This window comes from Cyprinodon variegatus, unplaced genomic scaffold, assembly GCF_000732505.1.
Source record: "Cyprinodon variegatus isolate N-32 unplaced genomic scaffold, C_variegatus-1.0 Scaffold1023, whole genome shotgun sequence".
Taxonomy (NCBI): domain Eukaryota; kingdom Metazoa; phylum Chordata; class Actinopteri; order Cyprinodontiformes; family Cyprinodontidae; genus Cyprinodon; species Cyprinodon variegatus.
This window is the reverse complement of record NW_015151476.1, coordinates 126,858-142,012: the sequence shown is the minus strand read 5'-3', so window position 1 is coordinate 142,012 and position 15,155 is coordinate 126,858. Positions and strand designations below refer to the sequence as shown.

The 15,155-nt window shown below is 38.7% G+C and overlaps 1 protein-coding gene across 1 annotated transcript in view; it reads left to right on the top strand.

Annotated features, from left to right (window-relative positions):
- Nucleotides 1-15,155, top strand: part of ncstn (nicastrin) — a 25,836-nt gene that overhangs the window by 5,188 nt on the left and 5,493 nt on the right. The window contains exons 3-13 of the mRNA XM_015399553.1: nucleotides 989-1,112; nucleotides 3,319-3,440; nucleotides 5,218-5,363; nucleotides 6,781-6,925; nucleotides 7,073-7,185; nucleotides 8,821-8,973; nucleotides 9,067-9,171; nucleotides 10,483-10,560; nucleotides 13,128-13,297; nucleotides 13,379-13,481; nucleotides 13,669-13,767. Coding sequence (XP_015255039.1) covers nucleotides 989-1,112; nucleotides 3,319-3,440; nucleotides 5,218-5,363; nucleotides 6,781-6,925; nucleotides 7,073-7,185; nucleotides 8,821-8,973; nucleotides 9,067-9,171; nucleotides 10,483-10,560; nucleotides 13,128-13,297; nucleotides 13,379-13,481; nucleotides 13,669-13,767 — 1,358 coding nt within the window. The remainder of the gene's footprint in view (nucleotides 1-988; nucleotides 1,113-3,318; nucleotides 3,441-5,217; nucleotides 5,364-6,780; nucleotides 6,926-7,072; nucleotides 7,186-8,820; nucleotides 8,974-9,066; nucleotides 9,172-10,482; nucleotides 10,561-13,127; nucleotides 13,298-13,378; nucleotides 13,482-13,668; nucleotides 13,768-15,155) is intronic.

Here is a 15,155-nt window from a genome sequence, read left to right as displayed (position 1 = left end):
TAACTATAGAGATAGCTCAGGATAACCTGAGCCACCCTAACTATAAGCTTTATCAAATCTTTATCCTAATAATGTGTTGTGAATTGGTGGTATATGATTCAGCTGAATTGAATTATATCACTGTAAAATCTTGGACTAAATAAGACTAAATTGTACAAGGACCCAAATATGTGTTTAAAAGTTCCGTCTTATTGGGGTATTTTGAGGATTATTGCTGCAATTGTTTTCTTTCAGAACTCTTTTGTCACACGTAGCAGGGATTAAAAGATAAAGAATCTACAGTACACCGCTTTTAAAAACAACACTTTACATCTGGGAGTTTTTTTAAAGTAATTTTTTCCTTCACACAACTCACAGAAATACACTATTGTGCGTTTTTGTTTAGTTTAGTTTTTTTACTTCAGCAGACGCGTAGGGGCCACTTTAAAACCAAAACTCGTCGGCCAATCAGAATCCTTTAAAACATCCATGACTTCCTCTTAGGAATGAGTCATGGATCATTTATCAAAAATTACAAACAGTGTTTTAAGAAATATAAAAAATAAGTACACCTCTGACAAAGTTCCTTTTAAACTCCACCATATGTCCAATGGATAAACAACGGTGTGACGCAGAGAAGTAATATTTGTCGCCTGTCATTAATATTTGTCTTTTTCATGCAGGCCTAAAACTTGAGGGTTTTTAAATAACTACCACTATATTGTTCTTGTTTCTTTGGGCATTTTACACCTAGTAACTAGCATGCATGTTATGCAGTTAGAAAAAGCTCTGTAAAGTTGAAATGTCCATATAAAACATGCAGTCCACAGTGTATAGATAATTGAGGATAAAAATCAGATAAAATTCCCTTGTATTTGCCTCATTTTAAATGCTTCATACTAAAACCTTTCTGATAAATAGACATTCTGTGGATAAGGTCGACTTCCAGGACATTTACTGTGTTCGTCTGCCATTAGGTACTAATATCTAGTCTCGTCTCTTCATTTAGCATCTTTGTCAGGTGATGTTGGAGTTCTTCACGTACTGGAGTCAGAAGACAACCTGGACTTGGTGCTTCGTTCTGGTCTCCACCCTCCTTACATGGTCATTCTGGAGACTCCACTCTTTACCAGGTACAGTTTGCAGCTGTTATCCAGCAGTAGATGTAACGATGCTAGAGGTTAGAAGTTTAGTTTCCCAAATATAAAAATGATTTATCAATAAAATGAACTAAAACGATCGGTCATGGCAAAATAAAACTTTTTTTAACCTTTACATACTGTAGGTGCATGTAGCTATATTAAATTATTCTTTCAGTTTGCATTCATATCATTCAAGCGTCTGTTTCTGTTCTTTTTTGAGGATTATGACTTTCAACCAATTGGAACAAAGATGTATATTTTTTGGAAATTAAAATATAAAATAAACAAAAATCATTTTGTTTCTGTTATGTCACAAACATAATGGGAACAATTGGCCTAGTGGTCAGAGGAGTGTGCCTGTGCTCTGAGAAGGTTGCAAGTAAAAGAAAAACCTTTCCACTCTGAGGGGAGTGGCTGCCTAGTGGTTAGGGCATAGAGCTTGGAATCCTGAGGTTCTGAGTTCGAGCCCCACTCCCACAGACTGCCACTCTGGGTACATTCCCCTAATAAATGACAATAAAAGCTTAAAAAACAAACAAAAAACTACCCGGTTTGATCCCCTTAGCCTGTACTCTGGGACTCTGAGCAAGACCCTTAACCCTCACTCCACCACACAATGGCAGCCCACTGCTCCCCAAGGGGATGGGTTAAATGCACAGGTACATTTCTCCAATGTGAGATCAGTAAAGTTGAATCCTGAGGGTCCTGAAAAACTGAAGAGCTACTATCCTGCAACTTTTTGATGCAACCCATTTTTAACACACCTGATGAGTGGCTCCTTACCATGCCTCAGCTGGGCTAAATGAGGGGATTGATCCTTTCGATTCAGATGTGTTAGAGAAACGATACATCAAAGGCTATGTTCACACTGCAGGCCTTGATGCTTAATTCTGATTTTTTTGCGTTGCTGTTCACATTTCCAAATATATGCGACTTGTATGTGATTTCCTGATTGAACTGCAGTCATACAATGCAGGTGTCCCGCATGCGCAGTAGAGGAAGCAATGACATCACAAGCAAGCCTGCTCTGTGTTTACGGAAGTAAACATGGATGGTAGTGCTGAAGAACATCTAGCAAACTTTCCCAACCTTAAAAACCTTAACAACTAAATCTTTCCAAGATAATTAATCATAAATACTACCCTCCGCATTATCGTCCACCATTGTTGTTGTTTTTCTTGCTATTTCTGTGTCGCATTTAAAAAGATCAGATTGGTATCGGATTCAGGCCCACATAGCCAAGCAACCTGATCGCATTGGAAAAAATCGGATCTATGTTGTTCAGACAGTCATGAAAAGATCAGATCCAGGTCACATATGGGCAAAATAATGGTATTTTGGTCACTTCAGGCTGCGTGGGAACGTAGCTCTAAAAGTTCCAGGATGGAAGCTCTTGAGGACTGGACTTGAGCACCCCTGATCCAGGTAGTGAACAGCTGAAGCTCTTAGTGCCTGGATGTCGCTCTGCTGAGCTGTTCAGGAAGCCCAGGTTGGTGTTATTGTGTCCTTTAGCTCATCTGCTCAGTGGCCTCAGGTTTGGGTCATTAAAGAAGGGATTGGATTATAAAGAGCTCTAAAGGTTCCTGACTTTGGACCTGGTTAAATTGTGCTGTCCAATTAAAACAGCTTGGATTCAAAACCTTTCCCTTTCCCCCAGACTTTAAATCTTATTTTGATATGAAATATAAAATAGACTCTCACCTGAACAACAGCTCAGTGGTTTTCTCCTCAAACTTCTTCTGGTCGTTGTCTGTAGGTCAGACGTTAACGCATGAGCGCCACATTTTAGACCGTCTCTTCATACGTCTGTCTGTAGGGGCTTTTATCTCCGTATCTCCAACAAATATTCTTAAAGCTGCTGTTTTTACACTTTTATTGACAGTTTCTTTTTTCCTTACACCAAACCTTTTATTGTAAAGCTCGGATACAACCATCCGTACACAGCAAGCATCTTTAACATTCATTTTAGGTGACTTCCTGCTTAGTGTCATTGGTTTAGTTATTAAACTTTCACCAATTTTAAGCTACGAGCATTAAAATAAACCAAAATAAAATGCTTAAAATATGCGGCCTTGTCTGCAGTCCATTCATAGATTTCATTCTTTCACTTAGTTGAAAACCTAAATGAACTTTTTTTCTGAGATGCATCGGTTCATTGTTTAACTCCTTTTGTCGTTGTTGAATTCCCGTCCCTTAGATCCATCATGATGAAGCTGAAGAGCGGCTCCAAAAGGGTGGCTGGCGTCGCTGTGGTGGAGCCCAGCGCCAATCCACCGCAGGGCTTCTCCCCGCACACTAAATGTCCCAACGAGAACACAGGTGGGTGGAGAGTCGGGTGGAAACAGATGGAGAGAGAGAGAATGCTTGAAGGCAAAGATTTGTAATGCTGAATACTTTGGGCCTCATTGTTTGAGACAAATATTTTGTAAACATGAAGAGAAACATGATCCTTAAGTTCAGTTTAAGGTGTTGCCCTTTGTAGTTAATGACATTATGCACTATATGCTCAGCTGGACGATGAGGCATGTTCCTTGAACAAATCTTATGTATTAGATACATTTTTATTTAAACATTTTTGTTAGTTTTGTGTTTTCACAAATTGTACTCTGTGTTGCCTATCATCTTACATGAGTATGGGATACGGAGCAGGAACAAACAAACAAACAAACAAAAATTAAATAAATAAAATTAAAGGAAGTCGCCGTACAATGTGATATTCACATTAAATCTTGGCCGTTTCTCAATTCACAACGTGAGTATGGACTCCAGACCCGTGTCCTCTCCAAGTTTGTTCTTGAGAAGAACACACGAAAGTCTGGACTTGGGGAGAACGGGATCACGCAGCGTAAATATGGGTCAATTGGAACAGAAGCGTACTGATGATGTCACCACACGCTCGGCTTGTCTGGAGCTGCATTTCACCTCCTGCTATTAATAGTCTCTAGATAATATTAAAAAATTCTGACTTTTTTCATTTATTGGGTGAATAATAGTTATATAGTTAATAGTAGTTTTGCCAAATAACACACACACAAAAAAAACGCCATTAGATCCAGTGTTACTTCACACACAGCTATGCCGAGAGAGGGCTGCTGCAGGGATTAGCCCTGGCTGCAGTTAGCCTCTGCGCTCCGCTGGTTGCTGCGGTCCTCTCAACTTTGGAATTTCTTTTTTAAATTACGCATTAAATCGGTAAGTGGATCATATAGTGACGCTTTAAAGTATAATGTTCTGGCCTCAAATGGTCTTAAAACGTACTTTTGTTGAACAACAGCAACAGAAAAGAGAACTTTCAACTTAAAGGGGATCACCGTTTTTTTTTTTTTCAATATAAATATAAAAAATATAACCGTGGATGTCTGGGGGACAGTGATTCGCCTACATGTTATGAGTGCTGGCGTACCATAAAGAATAAATTATGAACAGTTTAGTTTATTCCTCAAGTCGTTGCCCATAGGAAGACGTTACTTGGATATAACAAAACAGAATATCTTCAGAACAGCTCCAAATGACACAAAACTCATATGGGTGAGTTGAACATGATGTAATAACGTAAAATCAAGGGCCCAATTTAAAAAAACAGCTACTTCCTTTAATACTCTGTGACTGCTGCTTCCGCAATGCATGCTGAGACAGCCTGCTGACCAGTCTGCTCTGATGCATGCTGGGTAAAGAGGAAGAGGGGCGAGAACAACATCCGGGGACTTTGTCCGTTCTGCTGTTGTTGTGAATTGGAACAGTACTTGGGCTGAGGATGATGACGTTTCACAAGCACACGAGAACGCACAAGTACACAGATTGGGATTCGGCACGTCTTCATCAGCCGGCAAAAATTAACAGACATATTTAAAGCCTCACATCAACACAGTCATATCAAGCCAGGTGATCAAATAAAGAAGAATTATAATACAAAAGGAGGATGTTTATCAGTTAACATCTGGTGAGCCCTTCCACTTTATAGGATTCTGACCTCTCATCACAAGTTGTGTCATTTAGTAATAAATACATTTAAGGTTTAATGCTAAAAGCAATAAGCAAATAAAGGCATCCAAACAAGGATCAAAATCCTTCTTTTTTTTTTTTCTCCTCTTCCCAGGCGTGTACTCGGAGAACTATGGTCCCAGTCTGGCCCACTGCAACACAACAGAGTGGAACCCCCTCGGAAACGGCTTGTCCTACGAGGACTTTGACTTTCCCATCTTCTCCCTTAAAGACGACAATGACACACAGGTTATACGGCAGGTAAAGGTTTCAAACGTTTATTTGTTTAATTAAGTCATATTTTAATCATTTTTCATAGTGGCGTGATGAGTGGAAACTGATTATTAAGAGGACAGGAACTAGTTAATGTGACCCAAACCTTTCCTCCCATTACGCAATTTATAAAAGATCAGATGTTTAGCAGCTGGGCGGATAAATGACAGCAGGAGAAAAAATACATCATAAGTAATTATTACATAATATTTTGCAGGAGAAAGAAATAAAATTAAGAAATTAAATTTCTTAAAATGAAATTCTGAGTCTTCAGTGTTTGTGAGAGTGACGCAAGTGAGCACATATGCGGTCGAGACGGAGACCATCAGAAGTTAAGATGAAAATAAAACACAAGCGAGAAGTGAAACATTACAAAACCATTACAGAAATATAATTTCTAGAGGTGGTTCATTTTAAGTTATTTAAAGGTGTCGATTTAAAGGAAACTAAATATTCGTAGACGCAAAACCTTTCAGATTATTGTTTAAAACCCCTTTTAATAATAATTTTCCTTCCACCTGGCAGCTAGGAACGACTTCCTGTTGGCTTTTATGGCAAATAGTTCTAACTAGGGCTGCAACTAATGATTATTTTGCAAATCAATTAATCTGTCTATTATTATTTCGATTAATCGATTAATATTCGGATAACCAGGTAAATCTTTTCCGCTCGAGGAGTTCTGAATAGAGCATATTGACAGAGGAAAAATATAGTTTATCTTAAATAAAATGCATATTACTGCTGTAAGTGTGTTGCTCTGTCAGCTAAGGGTATGTTTTACAGCCTCTAAACTCCAGTAAATAATTAATCGATCACTTAATTAGTTGACAATTGTTTCAGTCGATTAATCAGATAAATTGTTTCAGCCCTAGTTGTAATATAGCAAAATATGGAAAATTTATTAATGTTCATTTTGCCAGTAGATCCCTGCAGTTGGATTATGGAAGGCCTTTTTTTCCACGACAAAATGTGCATGTTTTCTTAAAGTTATTTGTAGTGAGGTTAATAAAATAAAATTTGTTCTGGAAACGGAGACTCTTATTTTTCTCCTCTTTTGGCAGCTATTTGGATTAAAGATTATAAACTTTGATGTACAGTGATGCCCCTTAGCTTTTTTCAGCAGATATTACCTTTTTTTTTTTAGCTGACTAAAAATAGACTGGAGTCTTTAAAGATGCTATGACTTCAGTCCTCGAGAGCTTCTCTCCTGCAACATTTGCATGCACCCCTGCTCCAACACACCTGAATCAGTTGAATGGGTCATTGACCAGGCTAACAGGAGGTCATTTAGCCTTCTGATGTCTGTGCGATGGAGCAGGGATGCATACCAAGCTTGGAGGATTTGGCCAGCAGGGTACCTATTTGAAGAAGAACCAACTATTGCATGTGTCTGCTTGATTCTCAGTGCTACATGGACCACAACCGCGCATTGAACGGCAGCGACCCGCAGTACCCTCTGTGTGCCATGCAGCTTTTCTCCCACATGTCTGCCGTCACCAACACGGCCACCTGCATGAGGAGAAACAGCATCAGTTTCAGCATTAGCCCAGGTAATCCCACAGCATCACTAAACTGAAACAACGACTTCAAATGAACTGACGGTTCATCCGTTATGTAGTGAAATGTTTTCAGAAACTTGTTTTTTGTTTGTATTACATTTTAATGTATGATTTTTTAATGTCTGCTTCATATTTCAGAAATGGTTTGTGATCCGCTGAGTGACTATAATATTTGGGCCCCAGTTAAACCTTTGAACACCACAGAGAAAGGCCACAAGGCGGGGGAGAGCGTGGTCATCGCATCAGCCAGGGTGAGTATCGGTTATCTACTGTGATTTTTTTAAAGCAAATATGATAAGAAATGAATTTTCAGATCCTCATAAACAGAGCAGCACATGTTCCTAAGCTGATGCGAGAAAATAAACTAATCATATGATGGCAACTTCGCTTGTTTGTCCTTTTCAAAATTCTTAACCCACACTGATGTATATTTTTCTTCTGACGGTTTATGACTTGGAGGATTTTCTTAAAACGTTTTTGTGTTTTTAGCTTGTTCTGTATTGCATTATTTATAAATACAAGTAATAAAAACCTTTAGGACGTCCAAACATCTATTTTTAAATTTAAATCTCATTGAATAGTGAGGAAAAAAACATCACTAAAAGATCTAATGTTAAAACTCTGGAAAAGTGTTTGTGAATTTCATTGTTTTTTAATTAGGAAAAAAAAGAAGTATAAGAAAAGGGGAAAGTCGTTATTTGCATTGCATTGAGGACTAAATGACATCAGAAATCAACTGGTAGCGGGTGAAATTAACTATAAAATCAATGTGAATAAAAATATTCTTCCTGGTTTAAAGATGCAGTCACGTCATCTTTCCTGACAAGAAGGTTAAAAAACATTTGATTGTAATAAAATAAGGTTATATATACTAAGCATCCAACATGATGGGGTTTAGATCTTTTTTAGGCTAAATCTGATTTCAGCACCGCAGGTGGTGGGCAGATATAAACAGATGTTGCGCCATCTGCTGGCAGTACTGCTGAACTACCAGAAAACCAAATGGTGACTACTAAATAGAGCCTGGCTGTCCTGCAGTGCCTCGCTGGAAAGCAACGGCTCGGCTTGGTCCAGCTGATATTGATTAAATAAATTGATCTACAGCAACTCTAAGTTCTAGTGATCCCTCCCTAGAACCTAATATATATATATATGGAACCTATATTGGTCGCTCTGTCAGCTAAAGGCATGTTCAGGAGTCTCTACTCTCCAGTTAACGATTAATCGATTGATAAATTAGTTGAAGATTATTTCATTAATCTGATTCATTGTTTCAGCCCTAATAACGTTTGCATTCATCAGCTGTGCAGCTACATCTGAACGCCTCTGCTGATTTAGCTCTCGCTTCAGTGAACGCTAACATTCATACAGCTCTACGTGTGCTTTTCAAGTGACATCCCTTCTGAAATCAAATCGTTTTGGTTTCTTTTCCCTTGGAGGTGCTAATAGCTTAGCTGCTGTAAGCTGCTTCTTTGTTTACCCTCTGTGCACATGTGCACTGTCATACATCTGTTGTTAACAAACACAAATGGCTTTATTTACTAACAACTTACGCAAAAACAATGCATTAAACACAAAATAACAAATAATGCAGCAGCAGGACATGAACTTTTTATTCCACCAGAGTTAGTTGCTGGCGTATAGATTTAAAATATTTCATATAACGTGACTTTGCACTTTTAATGATGTCATCTTTTATCCCTTTTCGGCGTTCCATTGTAAATAATTGCTGCAGTGGAACAAAAACATTTATGGTAACATTAATATTCTCCCTCATAACATAAGTTCTCCACATTTTTCAAAGTTATGCATAGAAGATTGTTGCCACAATTGATGTAAATAAATACATCACCTGACGGCTGTTTCCTGTCCTTTCATGTCTTCAGCTTGACAGCCGGTCCTTTTTCTCTGACATCGCTCCCGGAGCAGAGAGTGCAGCCTCAGGCCTCGTCACCCTGCTGGCGGCTGCTCACGCTCTACGAAACGCCACCCAGGAGGCTCAGCTGAACCGCACCATCTTCTACACTTTCTTCCACGGGGTCGGTTCACTGGCCGTCTTTAACAAATATAACCCCATTGATTTACTTTCTGCAACTCTGTCCACTTGAAACAACGATCTCCTCTACCCACAGGAAACGTTTGACTACATCGGCAGTTCAAGGATGGTGTTTGACATGGAGAGAAATCAGTTCCCTATAGATCTGGACAACATTCACTCAGTGCTGGAAATTGGACAGGTTTGTCTTTGAAGCCTCGTTTTTTTAAATTCATTCTTCTCCAAATATGCCGCACCGACTTCTCATCTTATTCTTCGTCTTTTTAAAAGGCAGAAAGGTTTTGGGGTGTGAAAAAAGTGTTTCCATAGCGGTTTAGTGAATTATAACAATTTCACTGCAACTGAAAAAAAAACACCTCACTTAATTGTAAAAACTTTATATTGCAAAATTGTGGAGTTTTTACAAAATTGCAGTTTCCTTCAGCTTTTTCAATATTATATTTTTGTGATATTCAATGGTTAATGGGAATGCAGCTAGTGTCCAGTTGTCTTTGATTTCCCAGTCCAACCCAAAATATTCTTAATCCACTTATTAGTTTTGAATATGATCTTTATCCGGTGTTCTGTCAGATCAGCATACCCAGAGTCAATACGCATGCGCAGGACGCCAGATTTTTATACGTCTGACACTATAAGTGGTAGGAAGTCTACTAGGCTACTTTATTCATGCGTAATATGATAAACAAAACGTTGTAGTTGAAGGTAAACACACAAACTTACCAGAAAAGCAAACTGAAAGTCAAGTAGGCTAGCTTTTTTATGTAACAAAAACTTTTAGTCTGAGGTAAACAGATTTAAAGCTAAACTGCTTTAAACACAGACAGCCTCATTTTCTGTGTTCTCTACTTCACACCCTGACATAGTAGCTAACTTGTCCTATTGTCATAATGATCTAAAAATGTAACAGAAGTTGTTTAAAGTTGTTCCCTTTGTGCATTATTACTATGGGTATGCTGGACTGATTGGGTATGCTCACTGGAAAAAATCGAAATCTTAAATTAAGTGCATTTGTTCTTGAATTGTATAGTTGGATGTGTGTATATATCATGTAAAACTGTAACTGGAGCGTGTAACAAAAGTAATTTCCCTCTGGGATTATTTAAGTATTTCTGATTCTAATTCTGATTCTGATTCTGAATTGAGGATGTAAGTGAGACACTTTGCCAATGATACCAGACAATTTACATTTAAAACTAGAAAACAAAGAATTACATTGTCTTATTTTAAGCACATACTATCTAAAAATCCTCATTCCATTGGGAAATCATCTTATTTACCTGCTCAAACTAACGGTCATTACACTTAATTTAAGAAATGGTGACTTATTTCTAGATTGGTTTTGCGGTGCTGATCTGACAGAACAGCGGCCATTTTAACATTTCATTAAAAAAAAGAAAATCTATATTCATTTATTTAATATTACTTGTGGGGATTTGTAATTTGTTCATCTTAATTACTGTAAATCATGAGTTCATTTGAATTCCCTTTACAGGTGGGATTGCTCTCCAACTCCAAGCTCTGGCTCCACACAGATCCTGTCTCTAGGAGAAATAGCAGCATCGAGGAAGAGGTTTGGGTCTTTGCTTCTCACATACAGTAGTAATTCAATTCACTTTATTTATGTAGCGCCAAGTCACAGCACATGACCTCTGAAGGTACTTTACAGTTCACCAGATCATTCAGTCAGACTGATTCAAAGGTTTCTAAGGAAAACCAGTTGATTGCATCGACTCATTGACTCTTTAGCAATCCCTCACACCAAGCATGCTTGTAGTGACAGTGGAGAGGAAAAACTCCCTTTAACTGGAAGAAACCTCCAGCAGAACCAGGCTCAGTGTGAGCGGCCATCTGCTGAGGCCGACTGGGGTTCAAGGAGACAGAAGCAGTAGTAGTAGCAGTTTTAAAGTTTCCCCCTCAGGCCTGAGAGGGAAAATGCACACATAGACATTGGAGCAGGTCTACACTCTGGCAGCTTAGGGGTGCAGCCTCACTGACGCCACCCCAGGGTTTACATTACCACCATGGACCTGTCTGTTACCAGCAAAGGATCTGTCATGGATGAGAACGTTTAAACCACTGCTGCTGTAAACCATTTATAGATAAATAGTTAACACTGAATACATCCCTGATTTCCCTTTTCAAAATGCATTATATCGCTGCTCTGTGTGGACAGTGAGTGTTTAAAAGTTGAGTGAATTCATCTTCTGACCTACCAGGATTATATTTTTAAAATTAGAGAAAAATAATAACACACATATCGCTATTGTGACGGTGCCTGTCTGCACGTAAAATTAACACGAGAGAAAATGTTTGTATTAAGAGTATAGAGAAGAAGACTGGCCTCTGAGGGGAAGTTTAAAAAAAGGTAAACAAAGCTGTTGTAATTGTTCACTGGATATGTTTAGATGCGATGATTGTCATTATCTAAAAACATTTTTATGTAAGGGTCCCATACTGTTTAAAGGAATAGTACACCCAAAACATGATTAGCCTTCATTTTCTACTCACCCCCATGCTGAACAACACTCTGGAGTACTTTTTTGATATCTCAAATGCATCTGGAGATCTGGGAGGCTTCTTGCTGTCTGCTGACATTCAAATAATGGAGGTCNCAAGCTCTGGCTCCACACAGATCCTGTCTCTAGGAGAAATAGCAGCATCGAGGAAGAGGTTTGGGTCTTTGCTTCTCACATACAGTAGTAATTCAGTTCACTTTATTTATGTAGCGCCAATTCACAACACATGCCATCTGAAGGTACTTTACAGTTCAGACTGATTCAAAGGTTTCTAAGGAAAACCAGTTGATCGCATCGACTCATTGACTCTTCAGCAATCCCTCACACCAAGCATGCTTGTAGCGACAGAGGAGAGGAAAAACTCCCTTTAACTGGAAGAAACCTCCAGCAGAACCAGGCTCAGTGTGAGCGGCCATCTGCCAAGGCCGACTGGGGTTCAAGGAGACAGAAGCATTAGTAGCATTAGTAGTAGCAGTTTTAAAGTTTCCCCCTCAGGCCTAAGAGTGAGATTAGAGAGAAGAAGACTGGCCTCTTATGGGAAGTTTAAAAAAAGGTAAACAAAGCTGTTGTAATTGTTCACAGGATGTGTTTACATGCGATTATTGTCATCTAAAAACCTTTTTATCACGCTATGCTGTTAAAGTATTTTTTTGTAAGTATGGAAACCCACTATATATTTAAATCAATATTTTTTTGGTAGCGTAAACTAGAGATACTCAAACTATAAAGAGGTTTAAAGGCACATTGAACATTCATACTTTAAAATCAACAGAAAACCTTTTAGGTCTGGGAACTTTTAGTCTAAAACATGTTAAAAATAATTTAGGAACATGGTGGGTTCTGGATCTGAGGTTCCAGCTGATAGCAGATCAGATCTTTTTATTTTTTTAAATCACAGATGACAGCTGCAGAGAAAACTCACTCATAATTAGGACCTGTTGACCGTTTTATACTTGCAGCACAAGTGGCTGAAAAGTGGAAACAAATTTATATCATGAAAAAAAAATTTAAATTAAAGAAATGTATATTTGTTTGTCTGCATTAAAATAGCCTATTTACAAAAAGGGATATAGAAGAAGGGATATAAGCACTAAAGCTGGGCATACACTACGATTTCTTTGCCTTTTTGTCGTGCAAGAATTTTTCCAATGTCGCACAATGTGAGAACATACATCGTGAGCTGTACATTTTTAAACCGCACTATTTTGTCGTATGATTTGAGTTGTAGCTGCGTGCAACAATTGTAAATATCGCAGTGTATGCCCGGCTTAAAGGAGCTTAAAGGAGAAGTCAGCAGGATCTGTGATGACGCTCTTCAGTGCACCTAGTGTGCAGCGGTCTGTCTGCTCCGTTCAAGGTCTGGCAGACGTTCAACAGCAGTGATGTTTCTGTTTGTAACTTTATTTTTTAGACGGACATAAATAGTTACTAAAGTAGAAAGCATAAGATAAAGACAAGCACAGAAATTTCACTTGAAATGTGACAATGAATTTCAGATGAAATCTATTTTCATATTTCTATCCATTTATTCAGTGTTTAATCAGTAATAAAATCTTTCATCCCTTTTTGTTGTTGGATTAAGGAAGAATTCAGTGGTTTCCCTTTAATTGATCTGCTGCAGGTGAAGAACCTCATCACCAACCTGCAGGCCGCTGCTAACGGTTTGAACGTCTCTGTGGAGGAACCCGCCGCCACCCAGCCGCTGCCTCCTGCGTCCTTCCACAGGTTCCTGCTAGCCCGGCCGTTCCCTGGTGTCGTCATTGAGGACCACAGCTCCAGTTTCACCAACAAGTAACTTTTAAAAACACACGACCCAGAATACTGTGGTGTTTCTGCCACTGGTTTAAGGTACTGATTGGTGTCTGTGTGCAGGTATTACCAAAGCATGTATGACAACCCTGAATACCTGAACCTGTTGTTCCCTCCTGATCTGACCCCTGAGGAGCAGCTGAACCACATCTCAGACACTGCAAAGGTAGAAATATAGATGATAGAATAGCTTCTTCTTCCCCTATAGATTGTAGTTTAGATCAAAGATATAAATTGTCTGAGCTTTAAATCTTTCTGCTACTCCATCATTTATTTATTCATCTCTCTATCCACCCATCTTTATCCATCCATCACGGTTTAAACCTATTTTCTGTTCTTTAATTCCTTGTTAGTCTCTGACTGAGGTGGCGACCCTCGTGGCTCGAGCTCTCTTTGTTCAGGCTGGAGGAGAAAAAAGCCAAATCAGCACCATTAAAGCAGATGAGCTGACGGTAAGGCTATGATCTACCTTGACGCCTGGTTCACATGGCAGGTCGATCCCATCGCCAATAGGGGAAGTCCGACATATCCGATTGTCTTGGCCTGATGTCCTATCGTGTTTGTGGTGTTTCTAGACTGCAAATTAAGTATAAAACCTTTTGAAAGTGACGTGCAGCCAATCAGAAAGCAGCTCCTGGAAAAGAAAACAACAACAACGTTTCTCTTATTGTACTGTTTGTTTTTTTTGTCAGAATTAGTTCTCCAAGTATCTCCATTGCTTCTCACTCGTTGGATTTTTTTTTATCTGAACTTCTTTTTTATTTCACAAGATTCTGTGAGACTTCCAGAGTCCATTCTTTGGAGTAAAATAATCTCCACTAACATGCGTGAAATGTCAGTGGCATTGTGCACTTTTTCTGGAAAAATTAGGCAGTTCTATCTATGCTAAAATTATTTAATCTGATCGAAAGCGAGGTACATTTATAGAGGACGTGCAATCAAATAACCAATGTCTGTTAATGCCGCCATGCTGGACGACCTATAAAGCACCTGCATGTCTGGTAATAATACAGCGAGATGTTTAATACAGAGATTTAATCCAAAACGGGAGGAGAATCTGCCAACCCTGCATCGCCAAAATATCTTCAACATTTTTAGGTAGGGAGTTAATAAGCTGCTAAATTGCAAAAAGTTCTCTTGTTGCAGAGCAGGATCTCTATAAGCTAGCTTGTTTTTTACTGATTCAAGACTGCCATCGTTACATCCCTGACTTCATCTACCACCACTTGAATAGTTATTTGCTGAATCACCAAATTTACTTTTCAGGAAAAACATTGAAGGTTTAAAATGGTTTAGATTTCTATAGCTATTTTGTGTAAACCAGCAGGGGAAAGTGCTGAGCCATGGCAGCGAAAGGAGCGAAGTGTGGTGGACGAACTGTGCATTGGGTTATAATCATAGTTAGCATGTCAGCTATTCAGCTATAAATGCCTGGTAACAAATAAAACTCTCCACCTTTTTTTGACTAGCGTCAGAGGCCATTTCCACAGCTGTCCAAATTAAATAAATCTCTATAACGAAATGTAGTTTAACAACTGTATATTGGTTATTTATTCTCCAGGTGCACAGTTTTATATTGCTAAAATACTTTAAAGTATTTTATCATTTATCTTTTAACTCTTCACTATTCAGTATTCTTTTACATTTTTCTAAGGTCCAAATTTGTGTGACCATTTTTTTCTATAATCTTTTTGCTGCTGTAACCCAGAATTTCCCCACTGTGGGACAATAAAGGGATTTTCTATGCTATTCTATTCTGTTCTATTCTATTCAACTAAATTGTTTGGGGCAAATTCTGCTAGTTGGTTTCAGCTGCTTCTTAACGGCAGCCGCCCGTTCC